The following is a 21,790-nucleotide window of genomic DNA, read 5'->3' on the forward strand; positions in this document are numbered from 1 at the left end:
ATCAGCCACCCCTCCCTCCTCTCTGCTCTCTGCTCCCTCCCGCTTTGAAAGTGGAGTCTGGCATCCGCGTGCTCATCAATACAACGCATTTCACACCTGATTATCACACCTGAGCCCCGCACTCATTTTCTCCTGCAGCACACAAACTAATCACTGGGGTGTGCTACCAATTGATAAGCTGGAAACAGATGTTGTTGTTGTTTTAAAGTGCCCTTTCGTGATGGAGCTCTGGTGGTTTTATAATCTGTTTGCACTCAAATGATCTTCCACTAAGATAAATAATATCATATCATGGGGTGAATATCAAGCCCGCTTACAGCAATGGAAAGAAACAGACTTAAATCATCTTTAATTGGTTTAGAAACTGTGTGTGTGTGTGTGTGTGTGTGTGTGTCTATTTAAACGTACGAGTCCAAATGTTGCATTTGCGGCACACAGGGAAAAACCGGCAGCAGATCTTCAACACAACGTCAAACAATTTCATTCCTTGGTGTGATGCACACATCGATTTCAGGCCTTCAAACGATGATTTAAATGATCAATAAACCTTCAGTAAGCTTCTGATCTACATTTTAGCACATTTTCTTGAGTGAAGCACTCTTCCGTGCTAGAGGTTAATTCAAAGCCTCGTTTGAAATGACGCTTTTCATCTACTGACGTTCAACATTCAGCAAGCCATACATGCATTGATCACCTACAATCCTAGCCTCCCGCTAAACGTATTTTGATGTATTTATTGGCACGTAACAGCCGGGCTAACAGCATTTACAAAGGGAAGGTTGTTTTTCGAATATTTCCATGTACCATGAACGCAGCATTGCTGTCTATTGACTTTTCCCATGATGCAGTGCGGGCAGGAGCCGGCGGGGACATTCAAAACATGGCAGAAGATTCAGACACATTTAAAGTAACTTCAAACTCCGGAGTCACGGACAGTAAGTCTGCTTTCACCGGCGGGGAAAATGAGATAAAGAGGCGCCTTTCGTTTTCAGCGGAAACGGATTCCGGCACCGCGGAAGAAGCGAATATAACAAGTGACGTCCAAACGTTACAAAATGTCCCCGACGGCTCAACTTCAGGGCGACAGGCCGCTAACACACCTTTACCTGCACTCAGTACAGACCAACAAGGAGCGGACAGCAGTGAGGAGAAAGAAAACACCGGCCTGCCCCCCCCAGACACCTTCACCTCAGGTGAGCTTGATCTGCCTGGTTCACCTGACGGGGCCTTACGGCAGCGATGCTAACTGCTAGTTAGCATCTTCCTCAGACCTCAGAGGTTATTCTGTTAATAATATTATTATTCTATTATTAATGCTGATGGCAGGAACAACACTCTGTTCTTTAACATGTGTGTTTAGTTATTTACATCAACATGATGCACATTTAACTCAAACCTCCTGTGGAAAGAAACTAAACACACAGAAGTGCACTAAAGTAGTTTAGAGCTGAAATAGTGATTATATTAATCGATTAATTGATTAACCATCAACAATATGAAGCAAAGGATCCAACTATTGTCTGACTCCAGTGTCCTGGTTGTGATGGTCCTTTCTGTTTTCTTTAAAACGTTGTAAAACTGAATATATAATATAGAAAACAGGACATTAGTCACCTTTAAGGACCATCACTGTTGAGTAATCTGGTGATTAGTTTCTCAATCAGTTAGTTTGTTTGGTCCATAAAATGTGAGAAAATGTGAATCAGTGTTTCCTCAAATGTCCACACCTGAAGTACACTCAGTTTACTGTCACAGAGGAGGAAAGAAACCAGAACATATTCACATTTAAGAAGCTGGACTCAGATGAGTTTGACCTTTTTCTTTCTCAGAGAACGACTCAAACTGATTAATCTTTATGAACCAGTTGGCTGTTAATTCAGTACAGTTGTTTAGAACTAATGGTTTGTTGCAGCACGTTGCTGCTCTCATTACTGTGAGGATACACATTTAGCTTAGAAACATGAGGGTCAACAAAGACAATATGATTCTTAGTTTTATATTAAACTGTCCAGCAAACCATGACCAGCTACATCAACATTTATAATCCAGTAATATAATATAACTGAGTCTGAAAGGTTCACTTTGAATTATGCTTTTATATTTTGCTGATGGTGTAACTTTGTAAGCTGAGTGTCTGTTTGTGCACAGCCAGACAGAAGCTGTTTGTTGAGCTCACGGGGGGAACGGGGACAATGTCTTCATTAGAACACCGACCTCGCTAGATTTCATTAACATTTAGCTAAAATTGAGCAGAACGGGTCCATTGCTCACACTAATGACATTATTCTGCTCATCATTTGGACAGAAAACACCCAAGAAAAGGGCACTCAGAGTTGTTTGCAAGACTCCAGCGTGACGGCCAGTAAACGGCACAGTAACTCAGAGGACGGAGATACCGAGGTGGTGAGAAGAGCGCTGGAGGAAGGGCATGTGAGCGTGGTCTTCCCCGGGACGGTAACTCAGGACGGCTGCTGCCGCTTCGTCAGCGAGATCCTCAAATGCATCCTGTATCAGAGACAGCAGCTACCCATGACGTACGACCAGCTGGTGTACTCCCAGAAGAACCAGCAGGCCTCAGTGCAGGTGAACAGGAGAAACGGTCGCGGTGCACGCCAAATACTGTGAATTTGAGATTAACGCCAAGTGTCTGGTTTTCAGGACAGAGACGCAGTGAGGCGGAGGCCGATGCAGTGTGCAGACATGGACTGGCGCAGGTGTCAGCAGACGCTCCAGGAGCTGGAGGAGGTGCTGCAGCAGCTGGAGGTGCTGTTTTCCCTCAGCACGGTGCCCCGGGTGCTGCTGCTGATGGGTGGGTCCCTCATCCTCCCCAAAGAGCTCTATGAGATCAACATGGAGGCTCTGGTAGTGGCTGCTGGAGATCAGTGCCTGAGGGTGTCCTCGTGCTTGAGGCAGCTCTTCCGCACTCTTTTTGTGGCCGACCTTCTGTCTGACACCAGGCCGGTTCGGTTAATGCCCACCACGGTCTTGGCGCTGGCTCACAGGGATTGCGGTGTTTGTTGGTTCCGCCCTAAACTACAATTTAAGGTGCCGACCCGTGTAAAGAACCGGGTTATTGCTCTGTCTACTGATCCCAGCGCCTGTAGGGGACCAGACGGCTCAGACTGGCAGGATTATGTTTGGTTTCAGGCGCCCATGACTATCAAGGGCTTTGACCCGAAAAGCTGAGGGCGGCGTAGCAGAAAGATTGGAGCTCTTTTTCTGGATTCTGTATACGAAGATCCAGTTTTAATGGTGGTTCAGGCAAATTTTGAACTTGAATTTTTGAATGGAGCGGTCGACATTTTAATGAATTATGAGTTTATTTTTTCTACCTGTTATTAAAAGTATGTCCCTTCAAACTGCAGTGGGTTTATTAACGAGCGCCGTAGTGTATTCTCCTCCTTATAGTCTGAAACCCTGAGAGAATCTGTTGTGAAGTCTGAGAACATTGTGTATTATTATTAATATTTATGAATGTTTTACATGAAATATCACTTTTTTAAGGATGTTAAACACAGAACACACAATATTAGTGCAATATGTTTTTAATCAGGAGAAGTTGAACGGTTTCATGTATTGCGTTGCTCTGATCTTTACATACATTCATGTGCCAGTATCATCTGTGTGTATGTTTACATTCATTAAAGCCTCAGTATGACTGTCAGTGCTTCAGCTTTAGAGGGATTAGAGTAATGAGATGCATTGAAGTATAAAAGAAGACTGTATAAAGAAGTGGATGCAGCTTCTTAAAGCTTAAAGCAGGGGGCGGCTCCACTGGCTCCAAACAGAAGTCTGATTGGATGGAAGTCAATGAGGAAATGAGCCGACTTCTCTCCTGATTTAGTCTTTAAACCTAAACAATCAGAGGTGGTTTTTGTGGAACTAACGTCACTTGTAGCTCTAAAACAAAAAAACCAAGATGGCGACGCCCATGAAGCCAAACTGGAGGCTTCAGTCCACAAACCAGTGGATGGCGTCTCAGTGGCTTCATCCACGTCTTCTACACAGTCTGTGGTTTTAGTGTGACAACAATCTCGGTGCATTTAAGCCCCATTTGAAGCGATCAATCAAAATCAAACACCGTAGCAATAATAAGGAACAGCTGTGTGTGTGAGTGCATCAGTGGGTTCAGAGCTTCTCCACTTTTTTGACAAACTGGACGAGGTCGTTGGCGAGCAGCTCGGGCTCCTCAAACGCAGCGAAGTGTCCACCTCGAGGCATGAACGTGTAGGAGTAGATGTTTCGATACCTAATCTGTGCCCACGACTCAGGACAGTGCATCAGCTCCCCGGGGAAGGCTGCGAGTCCAGTGGGCACAAATATCCCCGTCCTGAAACACAAGACGAAACCAGATTGATGACGTGACGGGATGATGAGGTCAAACCTGAAAGTTTTGACAGTAGGCGTATTTGACCGCATACTTTGCATCCACTCTTTTGTCGGGATCACTCTTCAAGTTCTCTTTGTAGAAGCGCATGGAGGAGACGATGGAGCCCGTGGTCCAGTAGATCATAACATTTGTCAAGAGGTCGTCCAGGCTGAACTTCCTGCACAAACAGACATTTATCACAGACAGCGGAAGACTATCAGACTGTTCACGGCCTTTGTCTCTCCTCCCGCTGAAAGCTGACCCCGTGGGTGAAGCTTCAAACATGGTGTCAGGTCAGCCAGCTAGAAATCACTGTGGTCAAGACAAAATAATTCACTATCTACACAAAAACATCTAGAAACGGAGCCAACATGTCAGTACAGTCCTGGACTCTCAGTATGTTAATATGTCCTAAAGAGCTTCATCTCCTCAGTGGCACCCAGCAGCTTTTAGAAATGATGTATAATAGAGAGTATTTTAGCTTTTCTCCTCTGGGCCTGGTGCGGCCACCTAACCTGTAGATCAGAGGACTAATTATCCAGGATTGAGTCCGTGTCAGAGCCCAAAAGCCCCCTGACTCAGCTGTTTGCAGAGCGGACGCTTCCCATCCCCTCTTTGGTCAGTTTGAGGCACTATAGAGTCCATCTGGAGACTAAAAGTATATTTAAGAAGCCCTTTATCCCAAGTGCATCAATATCCAGGTAGCTGATGGGACATTAACTGGTTTCTTTTTAATTGTCTACTTGCTTTTTAAGCTGTTGTTTCTTGTGTCTGACAAGCTGAAGACAAATCTGTATTCTATATTTCATTTTCTAAAAAAAGGCAAAACAGAAGTTCCTCTTGTACCTGTCCAGCCCCCCGTCCATCAGCTCTCTGTTCCTCCGGTCAGTCCAGGTGGAGAACTTCTCCAGAATGTAGGCCGCCAAGCCCACAGGAGAGTCATTCACGCCGCAGCCTGCACACACAGTCTGAGTTTATTCACAGCTGAAGACAACCAACACTGAGATTACAAACTACCGGGGACACTTTCAGCCTGTTTCCCGGTTCTGTGCCCCCACCTGCAGTGTCTGGTTTAGTGGCCTGGATGTGAAAGTATCCCGTTTCCCTCAGGATGTCCCAGACGTTCTTCTCGAAGAAAGGGAACAGCCGACGAACATCTTCCTTCGTGAAGCCCACCAGGAAGGGCAGATAAGGGCCAATCATGAGGGACAGCATCAGTTTGAAGCCCTTTCTCATCGTGAACATGTTCAGGTGGAGTCCTTTCACACACCTGGAGAAGATTAGAGGTCTTTAATCTGTATCGAGTGCACATTTGTCCCTACCAATGCATGTTTTTAATCTTTTTCTATTTGCGAATCGTCCCTTATTTGCTCCCATCTCTAGGAATGTGTAGCGTCAGCAGCTTTTGGTCAGTCGTGCACTTTGCACACAGACAGCACTGTTTCACCATCTGTGTCCGAGTGTCACAATGCTGCCTTTAAAAAACAAGTGGTGGAAATTCCACAGCGGTGATCGGCTGCGGCTTGTTTTGCCGTCTTACTGAGGCTTCATCTGTGCCATGTTGGTGGTGATGAGGGACCCCCAGTCTCCTCCCTGCAGGTAGAACTGGGAGAATCCTAAACGCTCCATCAGTGTCAGGAACACTCGGGCGGCCGCGAGACTGTCGAACCCTGACAAAGACACAAGAAGCACATCTGTAAACGTCTGCAGCTGGAATGCATGCAGACAGTTAGTGAGACTCATTACCCTGTTTACGAGGGGCCTCTGAGAAGCCGTAGCCAGGGATGGACGGGCATATGACCTCGAACGCCACACCATCCTGGTTGTCTGTGAGAAGCGGCAGAATCCTGTAGAACTCATAGAAGGAGCCGGGCCAGCCGTGAACGAGCATCAGGGGCAGGACCCTCTGGTTGTCACGGCGAGGAGGCCGCACGTGGACAAAGTGCACGTCCAGGCCTGCGTGGACGCAAAAGCAGTGGTGTGAAAAGAAGAAAGGAGAGGAGAAGAGTGTGGACTGAGCAGGCGTCACTGTGGCTGTGTGGACCTTCAATCTTAGTCTTGAAGTGTGGATACTGGTTCAACGCTGCCACTTGCTTCTCCCAGTCAAACTCGTGCCTCCAGTAGGACACTACTGTCCTCAGGGAGGTGGAGTTGAAGCCGTAATGGAAGCCGCTGTCCTCCAGAGGATCAGCATAGCGGGTTCTGTCAATGCGCTCATGCAGGTCCTGTTGGGGGGAGACCACAGCTGATTACCCCACAAACACACGGGAGAGTGACTGGTGGTACTAATGGTGGTATAACTAATGATGGACAGTGACCTGAATCTCCTCCTCTGAGGTTTGCACTTTAAAGGGGTAGATTTTCTCATCCTCTGACAGGGGCCTCTCTCCTGCCCCCCACCACCCCTCACCGACAGGAATACTTTTCACCTGTCTTCTGCGGTGCAGTAAGTATGCCAGGATGCCCCCTGCAGCCACAGCAGAGCCCAGCAGAGCCTGCTGCTGGGCGGCATCCAGGCCGAAGAACGAGTCCCTGCAAAGTGGGAGAAAAGAGCAGAGCTCAGGTGTCAGCAGCTCTGCGGCCACTGGAGGTTTGTGGGTAAATTAGAGGTAAAAGCAGACTTACTTCAACACCTGCAGTCTTTGCATTGTGCAGGTCCAAAGGTGATGTTTTTATCAGCTGAACTGGGACAGAGGTCACTGAGGTTTTATTTACCGCAGCCGCAGCAGAATTTGTGCACAAATACGCCAAAATCCAGCCGGATGTGGTTCAAAGCGCCTCGTCAGGCTCCTCCACAGTGCACCTGGACGTAATGCTGGAGTTTCAACAGGTAAACATGCAGACTGCGGGACTTCCCGGTGTGCAAAGCGAACACCCCGCAGACTGAACCGGGTGGAGGCGGGGCTAGTGTAGAGGAGGCTGTTGATTGGCTGCACGGTGCGTCACTCTCTGCGCACAAACAGGCCTGACGTCGGTGTTTATATAACCGGGAGGAACCGACGGACGCTGTTGTTTCCCTCTGAGGCTCCGCAGACACCGACACGATGTGGAAGAGCGTGTTTCCCGTTCTGGCGGCGGTCCTGGCCGTCGGCCTGTGCGGCATCATTGGGGGCCCGCAGGACATCGACGTCACGGACGAGGGGGCGCAGAACGCCCTGAACTTCGCTGTTACCCAACACAACAGGGGCAGCAACGACCTGTACCTGAGCCAGGTGGCGGAGGTGGTGAAGGTCCAGAGACAGGTGAGCAGCTCCGACTGGATCCATGAGTGTGTGCAGCCACTGTCCTCCTCAGGCTGGACTCAGGCTGATCTCAGGCTGATCTCAGGCTGGACTCAGGCTGATCTCAGGCTGAAGGAGGGAGGAGGCCTGCAGAGGAGAGGCTTCATCATCAGGCCTGTCTGTTTATATATCTGTATTTCTGTTTGTTTACTTATATACTTATTGAATTATTTATGTTCTTATTCACTTTATTATCTGTTTTCTTCCATATATATATTATATTTCTATTATTTGTTAGTTATTTATGTGCTTACTCACCTAATTATCTATTAATTGTCCTACTGACACACTCATGTATTAACTTAGTTATAGTCCCACTGATTTGCTGTGTGCGTGGATCCTAATCAGCAGTGAACTAACGGAGCCCTCAGGTAATCCTATCAGATCCTGTTCTGTCCCGTCAAGCGTTCACAGGTGACCTCTCCAACATGTCCACACAGGCGTTTTCAGATAAATAAATGAGGTGGAAAACTGTTCTTGGCACGTCTTTAAGGGGGGATCAGAGCCACCTGAAAAGAATCACTGCAGAGAGGGATAGCGTGGGGTCATTTCTGAGCGTGTTGGTGTGAAATTCTTTGGTATTTTGGCATCGACACAAGGATAAGCTGCTGGTAATGTGCGAGGTGGACCGGCTTAGCATTCTGCTGTAAGATTCCCACAGTGCTTTAAGGCTCAGGTGTTCTGTGGTCTCTGTTTTCTCCCCACAGGTGGTGTCTGGCATGAAGTACATCATCACTGTGAAAATGGCCAAGACCCCCTGCAGAAAGGGCAGCATCAATGAAGTGTGCGCCATCCACCAGGACCAAGAAATGGCTCGGGTAAGGACTTTATTAAGGGGCGACCGCCTCTGCATCTGCAAGACAAAAGAACACCATTTGTTTTTGCCACTGGCTGTTACTAGAGATAACATCCACATGTCGGAGAGCAGACCACAGACATCGCATTGTGAAACAGTTGTGTACTTCCCCTCTTTGAACCACTGACTTTTGTTTGTCCTGTGACCAAAGAGGGAAGTTACGACAGTGCAGAGTGAAGTCAGGGGACTTTTGTTCCAGTAACACCGCAGCAAAATAGGATCGCACAGGGTGCAAAATAAATTTAGAAAATTAAAATAATGAAATTCACAGATGTGAAACCGAAGTCGAGGGTGGCTGCAGGTCCTTCAAAGACCATAAATAGTCTTAAATTCTGTTTGGGATGGTCTGAGATATCGATCCATTGAAGCTGTATGTCTGGTTTAAAGTCCACTCCAAGAACAAAACGCCTGAACGTTTAATCTTTGATGAAATCAGTTCAGACGTCTCTATCATCTGTTCTGGTTCGTTTCTATTAAACTCATAACGTCTGCGGACGCTCACAGAGCTGCTGAGCCACTTTAAACATTGGAGGAGGATGTCTGTGTTTGTCATTTGCTGCTACATGCTGTTTTATATGTGTAATGTGTACTCTTTTCCTTCCTCAGCCTTACCAGTGCACATTCACAGTGTGGAGCCGCCCATGGCTGGATGATATAAGGGTGGATGAGAAATGCTAGAGAGAGAACCACGGAGGAAATCCTCACTTTCTGCAGAACAATATGTATTTCCCTGTACTTTCTGCCTATAATACTACTTCTCTCTATGCTACGTAATAAGGTGACAGTGGTTCAGACATCAGAATAATCTATGCAGTATCGTATTGTTTAGAGGAGCAACACTAAATCAAGCAAATTAATAACTGTGTTCTGAACTGCCTATAAAAACTGCACGCTGTTTTTAAAATGAAATGAAAATTAAAGTCACGAGTGAATTTTAATGAATGTGTCCATTGTTGAGTTTTTGCTCCCAGACTTCAGTTTTATATTTCATTATTTTTGGAAAGAGCCAAAACACTGATCAATAATGTTATGAGTGCTATGAAAGGTGCAGGAGAAACTGCATGTGTACAAATAAGAATATTTACTACAAGTTTCTGTTTATTTCTCCTTTTTGTATTTGTTAGACATAATGTGAATTTCCCCTTCTGGGGACCAATAATGTTTCAGTCATTATTTTTATTTTCTTAATCCATTTAGCTTTTGAACACACCTTTTACAGCTGTAATAAAATGATGGCAGTGAGAGGGGAAAACAGATCACCTTCCCTTAAGCCAGATTTTAATGTGATGATTAAAAGCAGATGCTTCTACTGCCACAGTGCTACAGAAACACCACCACATACATGCAATCATGCATTTAGTTAAATACATAAAAATGTATTTCGGTCATTAAATAATAAAACTATTTGGGATAAACGAACAGAGAAAACTAGAGGCTTTTATTTTGACAGGAAGTAGATGTGTGATCACAGTCTGATGGAGACGTGAACGTGATCACAGATTCTGATCGATTATTTGGCCCCAAAGTCACCAAAGTGAATATTGGAGACAGTTTCCACGGGACACATGTCTCCTGAACACCGTGACACTAAAATGGACTTTAGAGACGAACACATCAGGAGGAAATTAACTCTTTCTTTAAGACCTGACTGTTTCAGAGACAAACTCTCGCGAGATCTGGTGACATATCGTTAGCATGGCAACCCTCACGCTAGTAACTTTACTAAACTAAAACTTTATTAAAACTACTATTGTGAGTTTTAACATTAACCAGAGATGAAGAAAATGTCCTCAGTCGACTTTTTAAGCTGTTTCTAGTAGAGACGTGTCACTCTACACCGGCTCATCCAGGTTATTTAAAAATAAAAACACATCTTAGTAACCTGGTGCAATCTAAAGCTAGTTAGCATCTAAGCTAACTCAGTCTGCCAACATGTCGCTGAACAGTAACTAACTACAGCCAAGTGTGAGGTGTCGGTCGGTACAGTTCACAGTTCTGTTCTTTAATAAATGTTCAGGACACGAACACAGGAAGTGAGTCTTCAGGGGGGGACGTCTCTCTTCTAACGCGTGACAGACTCCCAATGAGTGACTGTCAATGATTTATGAAGCTGCTCTCTTCAAACCAGAGCAGTTTAACCGGCAGACAACATAAAGACGCCTCTGCCCCCAAAGCATGAAGGTCCTAAACAGAGAAGAGCTGCAGCTTGCAGAAGGAGTTCTGCTGACACACCTGCCGAAGAGTTTGAAGGTAGATCCTGTGTCTGTCTGTCCTCTCCTCAGGTGGAGCTCTGTGTCTGTCTGTCCTCTCCTCAGCTAGAGCTCTGTGTCTGTCTGTCCTCTCCTCAGGTGTAGCTCTGTGTCTGTCTGTCCTCTCCTCAGGTGGAGCTCTGTGTCTGTCTGTCCTCTCCTCAGGTGGAGCTCTGTGTCTGTCTGTCCTCTCCTCAGGTGGAGCTCTGTGTCTGTCTGTCCTCTCCTCAGGTGTAGCTCTGTGTCTGTCTGTCCTCTCCTCAGGTGGAGCTCTGTGTCTGTCTGTCTGTCCTCTCCTCAGGTGGAGCTCTGTGTCTGTCTGTCTGTCCTCTCCTCAGGTGTAGCTCTGTATCTGTCTGTCCTCTCCTCAGGTGTAGCTCTGTGTCTGTCTGTCTGTCCTCTCCTCAGGTGGAGCTCTGTGTCTGTCTGTCTGTCCTCTCCTCAGGTGTAGCTCTGTGTCTGTCTGTCTGTCCTCTCCTCAGGTGTAGCTCTGTGTCTGTCTGTCTGTCCTCTCCTCAGGTGTAGCTCTGTGTCTGTCTGTCTGTCCTCTCCTCAGGTGTAGCTCTGTGTCTGTCTGTCCTCTCCTCAGGTGTAGCTCTGTCTGTCTGTCCTCTCCTCAGGTGTAGCTCTGTCTGTCTGTCCTCTCCTCAGGTGTAGCTCTGTGTCTGTCTGTCCTCTCCTCAGGTGTAGCTCTGTCTGTCTGTCCTCTCCTCAGGTGTACGGCTTCCTGTTTGGGATCAACAGGAACAAACCAAGCACCCTGCAGACGGTGGTGGACTCCTGGCCACACTTTAAAGTCATCATCTGCCGTCCGGACCCCCAGGTGAGAGCAGAGCCCACAGGTGTGTCCTGCTGCAGCAGGCTGCCACCTTCCTGAATGACTTTTAGCACAAATTTTGTGCATGAATCTTTGTGTAAATTGGCAGAACAAGCGAGCCCTGGAGTTCATGAAAAAGGTGACGTACTTCAGCACTGATGAGCAGGTTTTAAGGAAAATGCTGACAGAGGAAAATGCAGTCGACTGGAGCACTTATTTCCTGATGGCAGGTGAGTTCAGAGCTCTGCAGGGGGGGTTATTATAGCCCCCCAGTGCAGTTTCAGGCCATAACACTTTGCATGAGAGTTTCCATTTCATGCCACTTTAACCTCCCACTCCAGCTCTGCTCACAGGTCAGTCAGGTGCCTTTTACAACTGCTGTGCAAATAACATTTCTCACACAGAATATACACATTACAAACATGATGCATCATCATCAAACCACCCAACAGTATATAATATACTCCACCTCCACCTAAACCAGCTGACAGTAAGATGTAGTAATGATCTTCACTACACTGCAGGTAAAGGTTTGATACTCACAGGGGACATTTTTCATTCTTGCTTCGGACACTTTAAGTAGATTTCTTGCTGCTAATAGTGACAACAGGATGGTGTTGGGATGCATCGTGTCTGTCCCGCAGGGTTCGACATGTCCCACGCCCCCCTGCTCAGAGAAGTGTCCTCAGACAGAGAGGTCAACAACAGAGGCTACACTTTAGTGCATCTTCTGTATCTGCCAGACAGCAGCCACCTGCTCACGCCAGCGGTCGACAGGTACGCTCCCATTACTACAATCTGCATCAGAGAAAAGTTAGGAGTTAAAGTTAAAGTCATGTTATTGTTCCTCCGTGCAGATAAAAGCTCAGCGTTACTTCTTCAGAGTGTCTGTTTGCATCCAGGGATAAATAGTAGGAATACAGTTCAGACTGATGTGAGTGTTAAGATAACTATAAGAGTTAAATCTGCAGTAAATTACTTTAATTTACTTCTTAACTTAGATATTTCAGTTTTCTTTTATCATTATTAGTTTTCAGTCAGTTTTGTTGAGTTCAGGGACCAAAAATACTTTGGTTGGGTTTAGGAAAAGATCCTGGTTTGGGTTAAAATAATAAGTCAGAAATATAAATATATACATTTATCACTAATTATACTCTTTCCAACCACACTAGTTTTATTGTACAATGAAATTCTTACTTTGCCCGTTCACCCTGGGTGCCATTTTAAAGACTAAGAATAGACGAATATGTAGAAAACAGAAAAGGAGATAAATGTCAGCAGTACACACACAATATAAAAAACAATATATTCAAGAAATAAACTATATTAATTTCTAGTATTAAGAGCAGCAGCACACTGTGGAGTGTAGAATATATCTAGGAATGTGTCTATATATGAATATAAACAGCATCTGCCTCGTCTTTTCCTCCGCAGTGAGCTTGAATCAAGGATTTCATCTCTTAACCTTTCTCATGTCGAGCTGGTGAATAAAACCTGGAAGTTTGGGGGGAACGAAAAGGGTCGCAGGAACATTACAAACCTCATCGACAACTTCCCGTCCTGCTGCATCACCGACAGCCAGGGTCGGCCGCTGGCCTGGATCCTGCTGTATGATTACTGTGCCATGGGGATGCTGTACACGCTGCCCGAGCACAGAGGGAAAGGCTACGCCAAAGTGCTGGTCAGCACCATGGCCAGGAGGCTCCAGGCTGACGGATACCCGGTGTACTGCTTCATCGAGGAGGAGAACACGGTCTCCTACCGGCTCTTTAAAAACCTGGGCTTCACCGAGGATCCCTCGTACAGGGCGGGATGGTTTGAGTTCAACTTTTGACCTTGTCACCATCGTGCTTTAACAGGTCACTGAAGGTTCAGCTGATGTGTTTTCAGACAAGACAACTTCTAAAGTGGAAATGTGATTAACGTGTAAACCTTAAAGACAATAAATAGCTTGTCTTTGTCTTTGCTTGTACATTTTAGAGAATGTTTTAAAGTGATTTTTACCTTTTCTGAACATATTCTGACTGAACATTGTCACATTTTAACATGAGCACAAAGTTATAGGCTCTCCAGAGGAGTGAAAGAGGGATTAACTGACACAAATCATACAATAATGATGTCCCTTTTTCATAAAGGCTGCAGGTCTGTTGATTCCTGCTTTGCTTATCAAAGGTGTACGTGCAGAATGTCCTGTGTACAGACCAGTTCCCTAAAATGTATATAAATAAAGACATTTCTTGTTTCATTCCTGTTTCAGAGTGTTTTCTCCTTTTCACATCTCTGCTAAAGCAGTTCAGTCTGTTCACACTCAACTACACTCTTCTTTTTTCTTTTTTCTGTTTCCTTACAGAGAATGAAGGTTTCACAAGCCCTAAATAACAAACTTATGGTGCGTTACTTTGATTACCTTCATGGATTTATAGGCTATGACTTAGAGAAACAGTAGTCAATACTGAATAGAAATAATAAAACATTTTATTTCTATGCTACTTTTTGAAAGCAAAGTTTCAAAGTGCTTTATGTGGTTAAAAACACAATAATAGAAGTAAGAACAGTAACACTGATAATAAAACCAGTCAGTCATTTAGGGATAAACTGAATAGTGGCAGCATTAATAAAAGGTGAGTGATTAAAAGATGTCATGATGCTGCAGCCTCAGATCCCCTCATTAACATAATCATACCTGTAATATACCAGGCTGACAGATGTTATCAGACCGTCTGCTAGAAATGAAACTTAGACTTTAGAGTATTTATTTCTTTTATTATGTGAAGGTGATGTTTCTAAACTTACAGATTTATGATTTTCCTGAATATTGTTATATTTTGATCAGTATTCTGTGTGGCACCTATTTATTCTACAGCTAATGAATGTATTATTTATTCCATATGGAATAAGGTAGATCGATGCACTGGACCTGTCGTGTCTCACTGTTTCATTGTGTCGTCGTGATGTAGGAAAAGGGGGTGTTGGTGTTGGGGGGGGGGCACAGACAGCCTGCTGTATCTGCTCTATGAGGACATTAAAGCTCTGATCTCACTGTTAAAGAAGAGGAACATCGTTGTTCCTGCTTCTAAAAACTACTGACCTCTTTAAATCTTTTATTATGTGGATATAAAAATCTGTATTTCATGTTGCTGACCGTGTAGTAAATATTCTGGGATAATAACCCAGTCCATGGTGAGCTCACTCACTCACATGTCGAAAGTGCGGCTGAGAAACTGACTCCACCCGGAAACGTTCGCTCTAAAGACCGTTTTTCTTTTTTCTCTTGAACTAATTCAACAGTTTTTGGAGGGAACAACTTGGTTTCTGCATCTTTGCTCCACACGAGGAGGAGCTGCTGCACCTGAAGGCACAAACAGGAGCAAGGACCGCATGAAGAGGAGCTGAGAGGAGCTGAGAGGAGCTGCGGGGCTCCAGGCGGTCTGCTGGACTCTGGAACTGCAGACTGGGGGCAGGAGGACAGACAGGAGGACAGACAGGAGCACCGACATGAGCACAGACATGAGCACAGACAGGAGCACAGACAGGAGGACAGACAGGATCCTGGAGCTGAGCAGGGAGCAGCTGAGGATGGCTGAGAACCAGCTGAGAAGAGATCTACCTCAGTCACTGCAGGTGTGTCCTCTCACCTCCTCTCTGCTCCTCTCACCTCCTCTCTGCTCCTCTCTGCTCCTCTCACCTCCTCTCTGCTCCTCTCACCTCTTCTCTGCTCCTCTCAGCTCCTCTCTGCTCCTCTCTGCTCCTCTCACCTCCTCTCTGCTCCTCTCAGCTCCTCTCACCTCCTCTCAGCTCCTCTCAGCTCCTGCTGGGAGCAGAAGGAGCAGAAGGAGCTCTGACCATCTGACAGCATCAGATGAACTCTTTCCTCTGACCTTTGTTTTGTTTTGAAGGTTTATGGCTGTTTGGTCCTCAGAAACCGATCCGACCAGGTGGGACTAGATCCTGTGCAGGTTCTTGTGGACAGGTGGCCGGACTTCAGCGTCATCGTCTGCAAGCCGCAGTATGTACAGGTAACTACAGACATCAGTGTATGTGCAGCAGCACCCTGTCTGTCAGTGGCTGCTTTTTGTTTTTATTATTCTCTACAGTGTGGATTCATATTGGACACATCAGAACTATGAAGGAACACAAGTGGAATCAAGGTTTAATATTGTAGAACAGCTTCAGTCTTTCTCAGCTTCATGAAGTCGTCACCTGGAGTAGTTTTAATTGAACACCTGTCTTATCAAGAGTTAATTTGAGGAATTTCTTTCCTTCTTAATGAGTCTGAGACCATCAGAACCACTCTAGCTAAGGAAAGACAGACAGTCCATCACTACTTTAAGACATGAAGGTCAGTCCGTCCAGAAGATATCAAGAACTTTGAATGTTTCCACGAGTGCACTTGTGAAAACCATCAAACAGCTCAGATTAGAGCCACAGAAGTGCTTCACAGAGATCAAGGAAGGAAGGAGAGGAAGCAGAAGTTCTCAGCACCTCTGGGAACTTCTTCAGGACGGCTGGAAAACCATCCAACATTAATCTACACTGTAGGAAACAATAAGAACAAAGACCTGAATGAGGGAGTGTCCAGACCTTTGACTGGTTCTGTTTATTCTTTGTATTTCTGCACACTAAAGCATCCTCTCATCTTTGTTTGCAGAAGGGTGATCTGTTCAAAGACACTCTGGTCTTTGCCAGAGATGAAGCCGCCCTCGAGGAGACCATAAGGAAGTCTGCTGTCGTTGACTGGACCAGACATCTGTGTCTGGGTGAGCAGTTTTAGTTCTTTTCATTAGCTGTTGAATAATAACATGCATTTAGCTGTTCTCCTCTTCTTTTCTCGGCACATTGCTGCGATCACAGTGACAGATTGAGACATTTAGATCAGTTTTATTATCTTTTATTTGACTGTGTTCAAAGTCCCCCCCATTGTTAACAAGCGCCATTTTGTGATCAGAGAAAGATACGCCATCATTTCATGTCATATTCCTGCAGCACTAAAGCTATGAGAGCAAAGATCAGTAGTTTAGTGAACTTAAAGTACCTGAATGATTATAAAAAGTGTTGGTAAAAGCATCAACGTTTCAGAACAGGACTAAAATAAGTGGAATCTTTAATCTCAGTAACAGAACTCAGAATACAAAAGTTAGTTTTACAGTTAAATAGCTTTTCTGTTAAAAAAATAATAACTCCATTACTTCTTTTCAAGGCATCAATGTTCGCCACATGGATATATTCAAAGCGGTGGCGGCAGAGAAAGACGTGCCCAGCAGTAAACTGGCAGTGTGTCACATGATGATATTAGAGGATGAGTCCAGGCTTCCCTCCGTGGACAGGTACAGCCAGTCCCTGCACTGATACCTCACTGTCCAGTGTGTGACCAGCTCATTGATGATTCGTCTGCTCTGTTCTGCATCAGCTCGGGGATCTCTCTCAGCTCTCTGGATGAATCGCACACCGATTTGGTGAATCAGATGTGGAAGTTTGGACAGAACAACGAGGCCGTCAGGATGATCCGCAACATGCTGGCAAACTTCCCGTCCTGCTGCGTGCTGGATGCAGAAGCTAAGCCGGTGTCCTGGATCCTAACGTACGCGTCCTGTGCCATGGGGATGCTGTACACGCTGCCCGGGCACAGAGGGAAAGGCTACGCCAAAGTGCTGGTCAGCACCATGGCCAGGAGGCTCCAGGCTGACGGATACCCGGTGTACTGCTTCATCGAGGAGGAGAACACGGTCTCCTACCGGCTCTTTAAAAACCTGGGCTTCACCGAGGATCCCTCGTACAGGGTGGCTTGGTTTGGATTCAATGATCTTTAAATACCTCATAAAAGACACGTAATATATTCTGGTTAACTGTTAAACCCCCTGAATGAATGAAAAAAGTGGAGACTGTGTGTTTTCAGCTCAGGTTCGTCATGGCCATGCCCTGAACGCATGTCATCTGTTCTCAGAAACAGCACTCGATGCACGGCTGGATCTGAAATGAAAAGAAACTAATGTAACTAAAAACTCATAGCACAGCCTTCAGATATGACTCAGTGAAAATTCTCTGAATTAATTTGGTCTATAAAAGGTCATATATAATGAGAATCATCAGTAACTATAGCCTGAAGTTGTTTTTTTTTTATTTCTGAATAAAATCCAATTATAATAAATAAAATGGAAATAGAATAAAAATGATTTTGAAATGACCAGAAAAACGGTTCTGTCTGCTTCACCTCTGCTCTGTGAACTCCTCGAGGCGAATCAGCCACTTTTTCCAGAACTCCAGCATCAGCTCTGAGCTCAGCTGATGAGCGTGGGCCGGAGAGCCGTCCTTGTAGGCCACCACGATGAGCCCATGGTCCACCTGCAGTGAGAGGACGTCAGGGGGATATGAAGTGGTGCTTCTGTGTGACTCTTTATCTTTTAAAAGGGGACATATTACGCAAAATGCACTTTTTAATGTCTTTTCAACATAAATATTTCCCCTGCAAACCCTCAAACTATGAGAAAAGATCATCCTCTCTGTTTCTCCTGCTCCATTTTTCTGTAAATGTAAAAATACTCCTTTGAACAAACGACCTGGTTCTGCGTCAGTGTGTTCATTAGCTAATGTTTTTCCCTTTGGAGAAGGAAGAGCCGATAGATCACATCCTCACCCCTTTCTGGGGGAAAACAAACACTCACTGTTGACTTTAATGTAAAATAGCAACACAGAACAAAACCACCTGAAAACCACCTGAATGAAATGACTTCATAGATGACCTGAAGACACCACGTCAAGCAAAAATATGTCGCCTCTAGAAAGTGTCAGATACATGGAAGGGATGAATTTGTCCACCTAAGTCACCAACCTTTTAGAAACAGAGCTACTTCATGGTACTGAGTCATACGAAGGGCTACCAGTTTGTCACACTCAAATTAGCTCAGTTTGCCTTTAGTTATATTATTATTAATGATTAATGATACTCATTTCTATTAATCTCAGCAATTGTTTAAATTTTCAGATGATCACTTCTACAACATTTCATAGAACAAATGTTCCATTTTCACTTCCCACTGACAAAGAGCCTTTAAACACATCATCAACTGTTTGTAAAAGTTATCAATTAAGTAATGTTTAAGAAAAATCAACTTTCATATTTTTAAATAAATCTTACCACATTTGAAACTAATGAACGAATCTGCGGCATTTTTAACAAAATTATATCTGTTTACATTTCATGAAGACACTTTTGAATTGAACACAATCAAAAATCAATATTTTTATTTAACGTTGCCATGACACCGCCATGTTGCCCCTGACAACATCTGGTATCTGTTTGAAAATGTGGAGCTCTAAACGAGGCTTCGGCTGCTTGTTGGGATTTTTCCTCCGGCCTGGTGAAAACAGACTGCTGCTTACCCAAAGCTGCCTTCAGCTCACGGGCTGTTTCTGCCCGTAGCTTCCCGGTGGGCAGTTAGCATGCTAGTTAGCATGGCAGTTAGCATGGCAGTTAGCATGCTAGCTCTGTGACCCGTAGTGAAGTGTCTCTCCACATTGAGCCGCTTTGTCGTCGCCCCGCAAATGACACACACGCAGTTTTCTTTCACAGTAGTAACAAAGAACTCTTCCTCCCATTCACTGTGAAAATGATGAGCTTTCTTTCTTTTTTCTGTCATGTTTTTTGGGTTAGAAACCGCATTCAGCTCCATCATCTCCGCTGCGCCCGCTAGCTTACTCTGCACGAGCGCCAAAGTTCTGTCATGCGCACAACACTGACCTTTGAACTTTGACCTTTGAACTCGAAGAGGTCAGAGTTCACCTAAAACTATCTAAACTAATTCTTTTATTTTTAAGATATTGTCATTTTCAAATCTATATAAATGCAAGTGTGATTAAAAAAAGAATAGCAACAGAAAAAAATAAAATTTTAGACGCAGCTCACTGGTGAGTTGTGCTATTTTTAGAACAGGCCTGCGGGGGGGCGACTCATGTGGTCCTTGGGGGGACCTGGTGCCCGCGGGCACCGTGTTGGTGACCCCTGATCTAGAATAATTATTTTATTTTTAAGATATTGTCATTTCCAAATCTATATAAACCAGGGGTCACCAACCTTTTAGAAACTGAGAGCTACTTCATGATACTGAGTCAGACGAAGGGCTACCAGTTTGTCACACTCCTCTGAAATAACAAATGAGCTCAGTTTGTCTTTAGTTATATATTATTATTGATTAATGATACTCATCTATGTGAAGACACTGATCACGTTAGTGATTTCTCACAATAATTATCAACAATGACTTAACAAGGTGGGAAACAGATAAAATCAATATTACACATTTAATTTCTATTAATCTCAGTAACTGTTTAAATTTTCAGATGATCACTTCTACAACATTTCATAGAACAAATGTTCCATTTTCACTGCCCACTGACAAAGAGCCTTTAAACACATCATCAACTATGTTTGTAAAAGTTATCAATTAAGTAATGTTTAAGAAAAATCAACTTTCATATTTTTAAATAAATCTTACCACATTTTAAACTAGTGAACAAATCTGCGGCCTTTTTAACAAAATGATATCTGTTTACATTTCATGAAGACACTTTTGAATTGAACACAATTAAAAATCAATATTTTTATTTAACGTTGCCATGACACCGCCATGTTGCCCCTGACAACATCTGGTATCTGTTTGAAAATGTGGAGCTCTAAACGAGGCTTCGGCTGCTTGTTGGGATTTTTCCTCCGGCCTGGTGAAAACAGACTGCTGCTTACCCAAAGCTGCCTTCAGCTCACGGGCTGTTTCTGCCCGTAGCTTCCCGGTGGGCAGTTAGCATGCTAGTTAGCATGGCAGTTAGCATGCTAGCTCTGTGACCCGTAGTGAAGAGTCTCTCCACATTGTGCCGCTTTGTCGTCGCCCCGCAAATGACACACACGCAGTTTTCTTTCACAGTAGTAACAAAGAACTCTTCCTCCCATTCACTGTGAAAAATATGAGCTTTCTTTCTTTTTTCTGCCATGTTTTTTGGGTTAGAAACCGCATTCAGCTCCATCATCTCCGCTGCGCCCGCTAGCTTACTTTGCACGAGCGCCAAAGTCTTGTCATGCGCACAACACTGACCTTTGATCTTAGACCTCGAAGAGGTCAGAGTTCACCTAAAACTATCTAAACTAATTCTTTTATTTTTAAGATATTGTCATTTTCAAATCTATATAAATCTGGGGTCACCAACCTTTTAGAAACTGAGAGCTACTTCATGGTACTGAGTCAGACGAAGGGCTACCAGTTTGTCACACTCCTCTGAAATAACAAATAAGCTCAGTTTGCCTTTAGTTATATATTATTATTAATGATTAATGATACTCATCTATGTGAAGACACTGATCACGTTAGTGATTTCTCACAATAATTATCAACAATGACTTAACAAGGTGGGAAACATAAATTTTGAATTGAACACAATTAAAAATCAATATTTTTATTTAACGTTGCCATGACACCGCCATGTTGCCCCTGACAACATCTGGTATCTGTTTGAAAATGTGGAGCCATATCTGGTTTCTTGCCGGTCTGTTATGTAGCCTGATTGTTGCTGATTGGTTTCTGGTAGTTCTGCTGCCTCATGGTGAGGTAAGGGGGGGGGCATTTTGAACTCCCACTTAAGTTACCAAATATGATCCCTTGCCCCATAAAGGGTTAAGATGGCAGCAAACATCACCAGTCAACAAATTAAGGACATTAATTCAGCTCCAGCATACTGGATCGCCTGTGATGAGTCAAGTGATGTAAACAATATTGAGCAGATAGCAGATACAAGCTGGACTATTTTTATGTTACTCTTTTTAAAGCTATTAGGCTGCAGCTATATGTTTTATTTATGTCAAAGTCAACTACTTTTTATTTTAGTAATTTCCCACAAATAAGGCGAAGACTCAAATGGACCTGCATGGTTCTTTGTTCTCTCTCCTCAGAGTTTGGTGTTTTCCTTTGTTAGAACAATAAAATGTCAACAGATTTCTTTTTGTAGTTCTATAACTTCATATATGCAACAAACTATAGTTCTTTTACATATAGTATAACTATATATAAAACTTAATACGCAGTGTTATCTTCATTTTAAGAGTCAAATAGGTTTTGCGGCTCCAGGTGAATGTTATTTGGTGGGAGAGTAAGCAAAAATGGGTCTTTTGATAGTAAAGGTTGCAGACCTCTGCTCTAAATCTAACCTGGCTTGTTTAAGTGTGGATGCTGTTAGCGT

The 21,790-nt window shown here is 44.2% G+C and overlaps 6 protein-coding genes across 6 annotated transcripts in view; 4 read left to right on the plus strand and 2 right to left on the minus strand.

Annotated features, from left to right (window-relative positions):
- The first annotated feature begins 805 nt into the window (after positions 1 to 805).
- mad2l1bp (MAD2L1 binding protein) lies at positions 806 to 3,523 on the plus strand. Its single transcript, XM_070841554.1, has 3 exons — positions 806 to 1,193; positions 2,306 to 2,583; positions 2,659 to 3,523. Exons 1-3 carry the CDS (start codon positions 806 to 808, stop codon positions 3,184 to 3,186), a joined length of 1,194 nt encoding a protein of 397 aa, XP_070697655.1. The 3' UTR covers positions 3,187 to 3,523.
- Positions 3,524 to 3,529: 6 nt separating this feature from the next.
- On the minus strand, positions 3,530 to 7,154 carry ephx5 (epoxide hydrolase 5). The gene is made up of 9 exons (XM_070841508.1): positions 6,995 to 7,154; positions 6,688 to 6,901; positions 6,414 to 6,594; positions 6,116 to 6,325; positions 5,910 to 6,039; positions 5,428 to 5,639; positions 5,216 to 5,324; positions 4,422 to 4,547; positions 3,530 to 4,330 (listed from the first exon to the last, which is right to left on the minus strand). Exons 1-9 carry the CDS (start codon positions 7,015 to 7,017, stop codon positions 4,129 to 4,131), a joined length of 1,407 nt encoding a protein of 468 aa, XP_070697609.1. The 5' UTR covers positions 7,018 to 7,154; the 3' UTR covers positions 3,530 to 4,128.
- A 181-nt stretch (positions 7,155 to 7,335) lies between these two features.
- Positions 7,336 to 9,444, plus strand: cst3 (cystatin C (amyloid angiopathy and cerebral hemorrhage)). The gene is made up of 3 exons (XM_070840859.1): positions 7,336 to 7,611; positions 8,358 to 8,468; positions 9,113 to 9,444. Exons 1-3 carry the CDS (start codon positions 7,414 to 7,416, stop codon positions 9,182 to 9,184), a joined length of 381 nt encoding a protein of 126 aa, XP_070696960.1. The 5' UTR covers positions 7,336 to 7,413; the 3' UTR covers positions 9,185 to 9,444.
- Positions 9,445 to 10,378: 934 nt separating this feature from the next.
- LOC139210582 (glycine N-acyltransferase-like protein 3) lies at positions 10,379 to 13,817 on the plus strand. Its single transcript, XM_070840642.1, has 5 exons — positions 10,379 to 10,756; positions 11,471 to 11,578; positions 11,682 to 11,802; positions 12,217 to 12,349; positions 13,007 to 13,817. The coding sequence occupies exons 1-5, from the start codon at positions 10,682 to 10,684 to the stop codon at positions 13,404 to 13,406; spliced, it is 837 nt and encodes a 278-aa protein (XP_070696743.1). The 5' UTR covers positions 10,379 to 10,681; the 3' UTR covers positions 13,407 to 13,817.
- Positions 13,818 to 14,832: 1,015 nt separating this feature from the next.
- Positions 14,833 to 17,379, plus strand: LOC139210581 (glycine N-acyltransferase-like protein 3). The gene is made up of 5 exons (XM_070840641.1): positions 14,833 to 15,193; positions 15,469 to 15,588; positions 16,221 to 16,329; positions 16,770 to 16,896; positions 16,980 to 17,379. Exons 1-5 carry the CDS (start codon positions 15,068 to 15,070, stop codon positions 17,377 to 17,379), a joined length of 882 nt encoding a protein of 293 aa, XP_070696742.1. The 5' UTR covers positions 14,833 to 15,067.
- The window catches only part of mgme1 (mitochondrial genome maintenance exonuclease 1), a 278,413-nt gene continuing 273,067 nt past the window's right edge, over positions 16,445 to 21,790 (minus strand). The window contains exons 5-6 of the mRNA XM_070840640.1: positions 17,781 to 17,911; positions 16,445 to 17,539 (exon numbers count right to left, since the gene is read on the minus strand). Coding sequence (XP_070696741.1) covers positions 17,500 to 17,539; positions 17,781 to 17,911 — 171 coding nt within the window. The 3' untranslated portion in view covers positions 16,445 to 17,499. The remainder of the gene's footprint in view (positions 17,540 to 17,780; positions 17,912 to 21,790) is intronic.

This window comes from Pempheris klunzingeri, chromosome 12, assembly GCF_042242105.1.
Source record: "Pempheris klunzingeri isolate RE-2024b chromosome 12, fPemKlu1.hap1, whole genome shotgun sequence".
In the NCBI taxonomy this organism is placed as follows: domain Eukaryota; kingdom Metazoa; phylum Chordata; class Actinopteri; order Acropomatiformes; family Pempheridae; genus Pempheris; species Pempheris klunzingeri.

Coding starts and splice junctions, on each gene's coding strand:
- cst3 (XM_070840859.1), top strand. CDS start 7,414: ATGTGGAAGAGCGTGTTTCCCGTTCTGGCGGCGGTCCTGGCCGTCGGC. Junction 7,612..8,357: donor TGGTGAAGGTCCAGAGACAG/GTGAGCAGCTCC, acceptor TTCTCCCCACAG/GTGGTGTCTGGCATGAAGTA. Junction 8,469..9,112: donor AGGACCAAGAAATGGCTCGG/GTAAGGACTTTA, acceptor TTCCTTCCTCAG/CCTTACCAGTGCACATTCAC.
- ephx5 (XM_070841508.1), bottom strand. CDS start 7,017: ATGCAAAGACTGCAGGTGTTGAA. Junction 6,326..6,413: donor CTTCAAGACTAAGATTGAAG/GTCCACACAGCC, acceptor GCGTCCACGCAG/GCCTGGACGTGCACTTTGTC. Junction 5,640..5,909: donor ATGGCACAGATGAAGCCTCA/GTAAGACGGCAA, acceptor AATCTTCTCCAG/GTGTGTGAAAGGACTCCACC.
- LOC139210582 (XM_070840642.1), top strand. CDS start 10,682: ATGAAGGTCCTAAACAGAGAAGAGCTGCAGCTTGCAGAAGGAGTTCTG. Junction 11,579..11,681: donor TCTGCCGTCCGGACCCCCAG/GTGAGAGCAGAG, acceptor GTAAATTGGCAG/AACAAGCGAGCCCTGGAGTT. Junction 11,803..12,216: donor CACTTATTTCCTGATGGCAG/GTGAGTTCAGAG, acceptor TCTGTCCCGCAG/GGTTCGACATGTCCCACGCC.
- LOC139210581 (XM_070840641.1), top strand. CDS start 15,068: ATGAGCACAGACATGAGCACAGACAGGAGCACAGACAGGAGGACAGAC. Junction 15,194..15,468: donor ATCTACCTCAGTCACTGCAG/GTGTGTCCTCTC, acceptor TTTGTTTTGAAG/GTTTATGGCTGTTTGGTCCT. Junction 16,330..16,769: donor GACCAGACATCTGTGTCTGG/GTGAGCAGTTTT, acceptor CTTCTTTTCAAG/GCATCAATGTTCGCCACATG.
- mad2l1bp (XM_070841554.1), top strand. CDS start 806: ATGAACGCAGCATTGCTGTCTATTGACTTTTCCCATGATGCAGTGCGG. Junction 1,194..2,305: donor CCCAGACACCTTCACCTCAG/GTGAGCTTGATC, acceptor TCATTTGGACAG/AAAACACCCAAGAAAAGGGC. Junction 2,584..2,658: donor ACCAGCAGGCCTCAGTGCAG/GTGAACAGGAGA, acceptor TCTGGTTTTCAG/GACAGAGACGCAGTGAGGCG.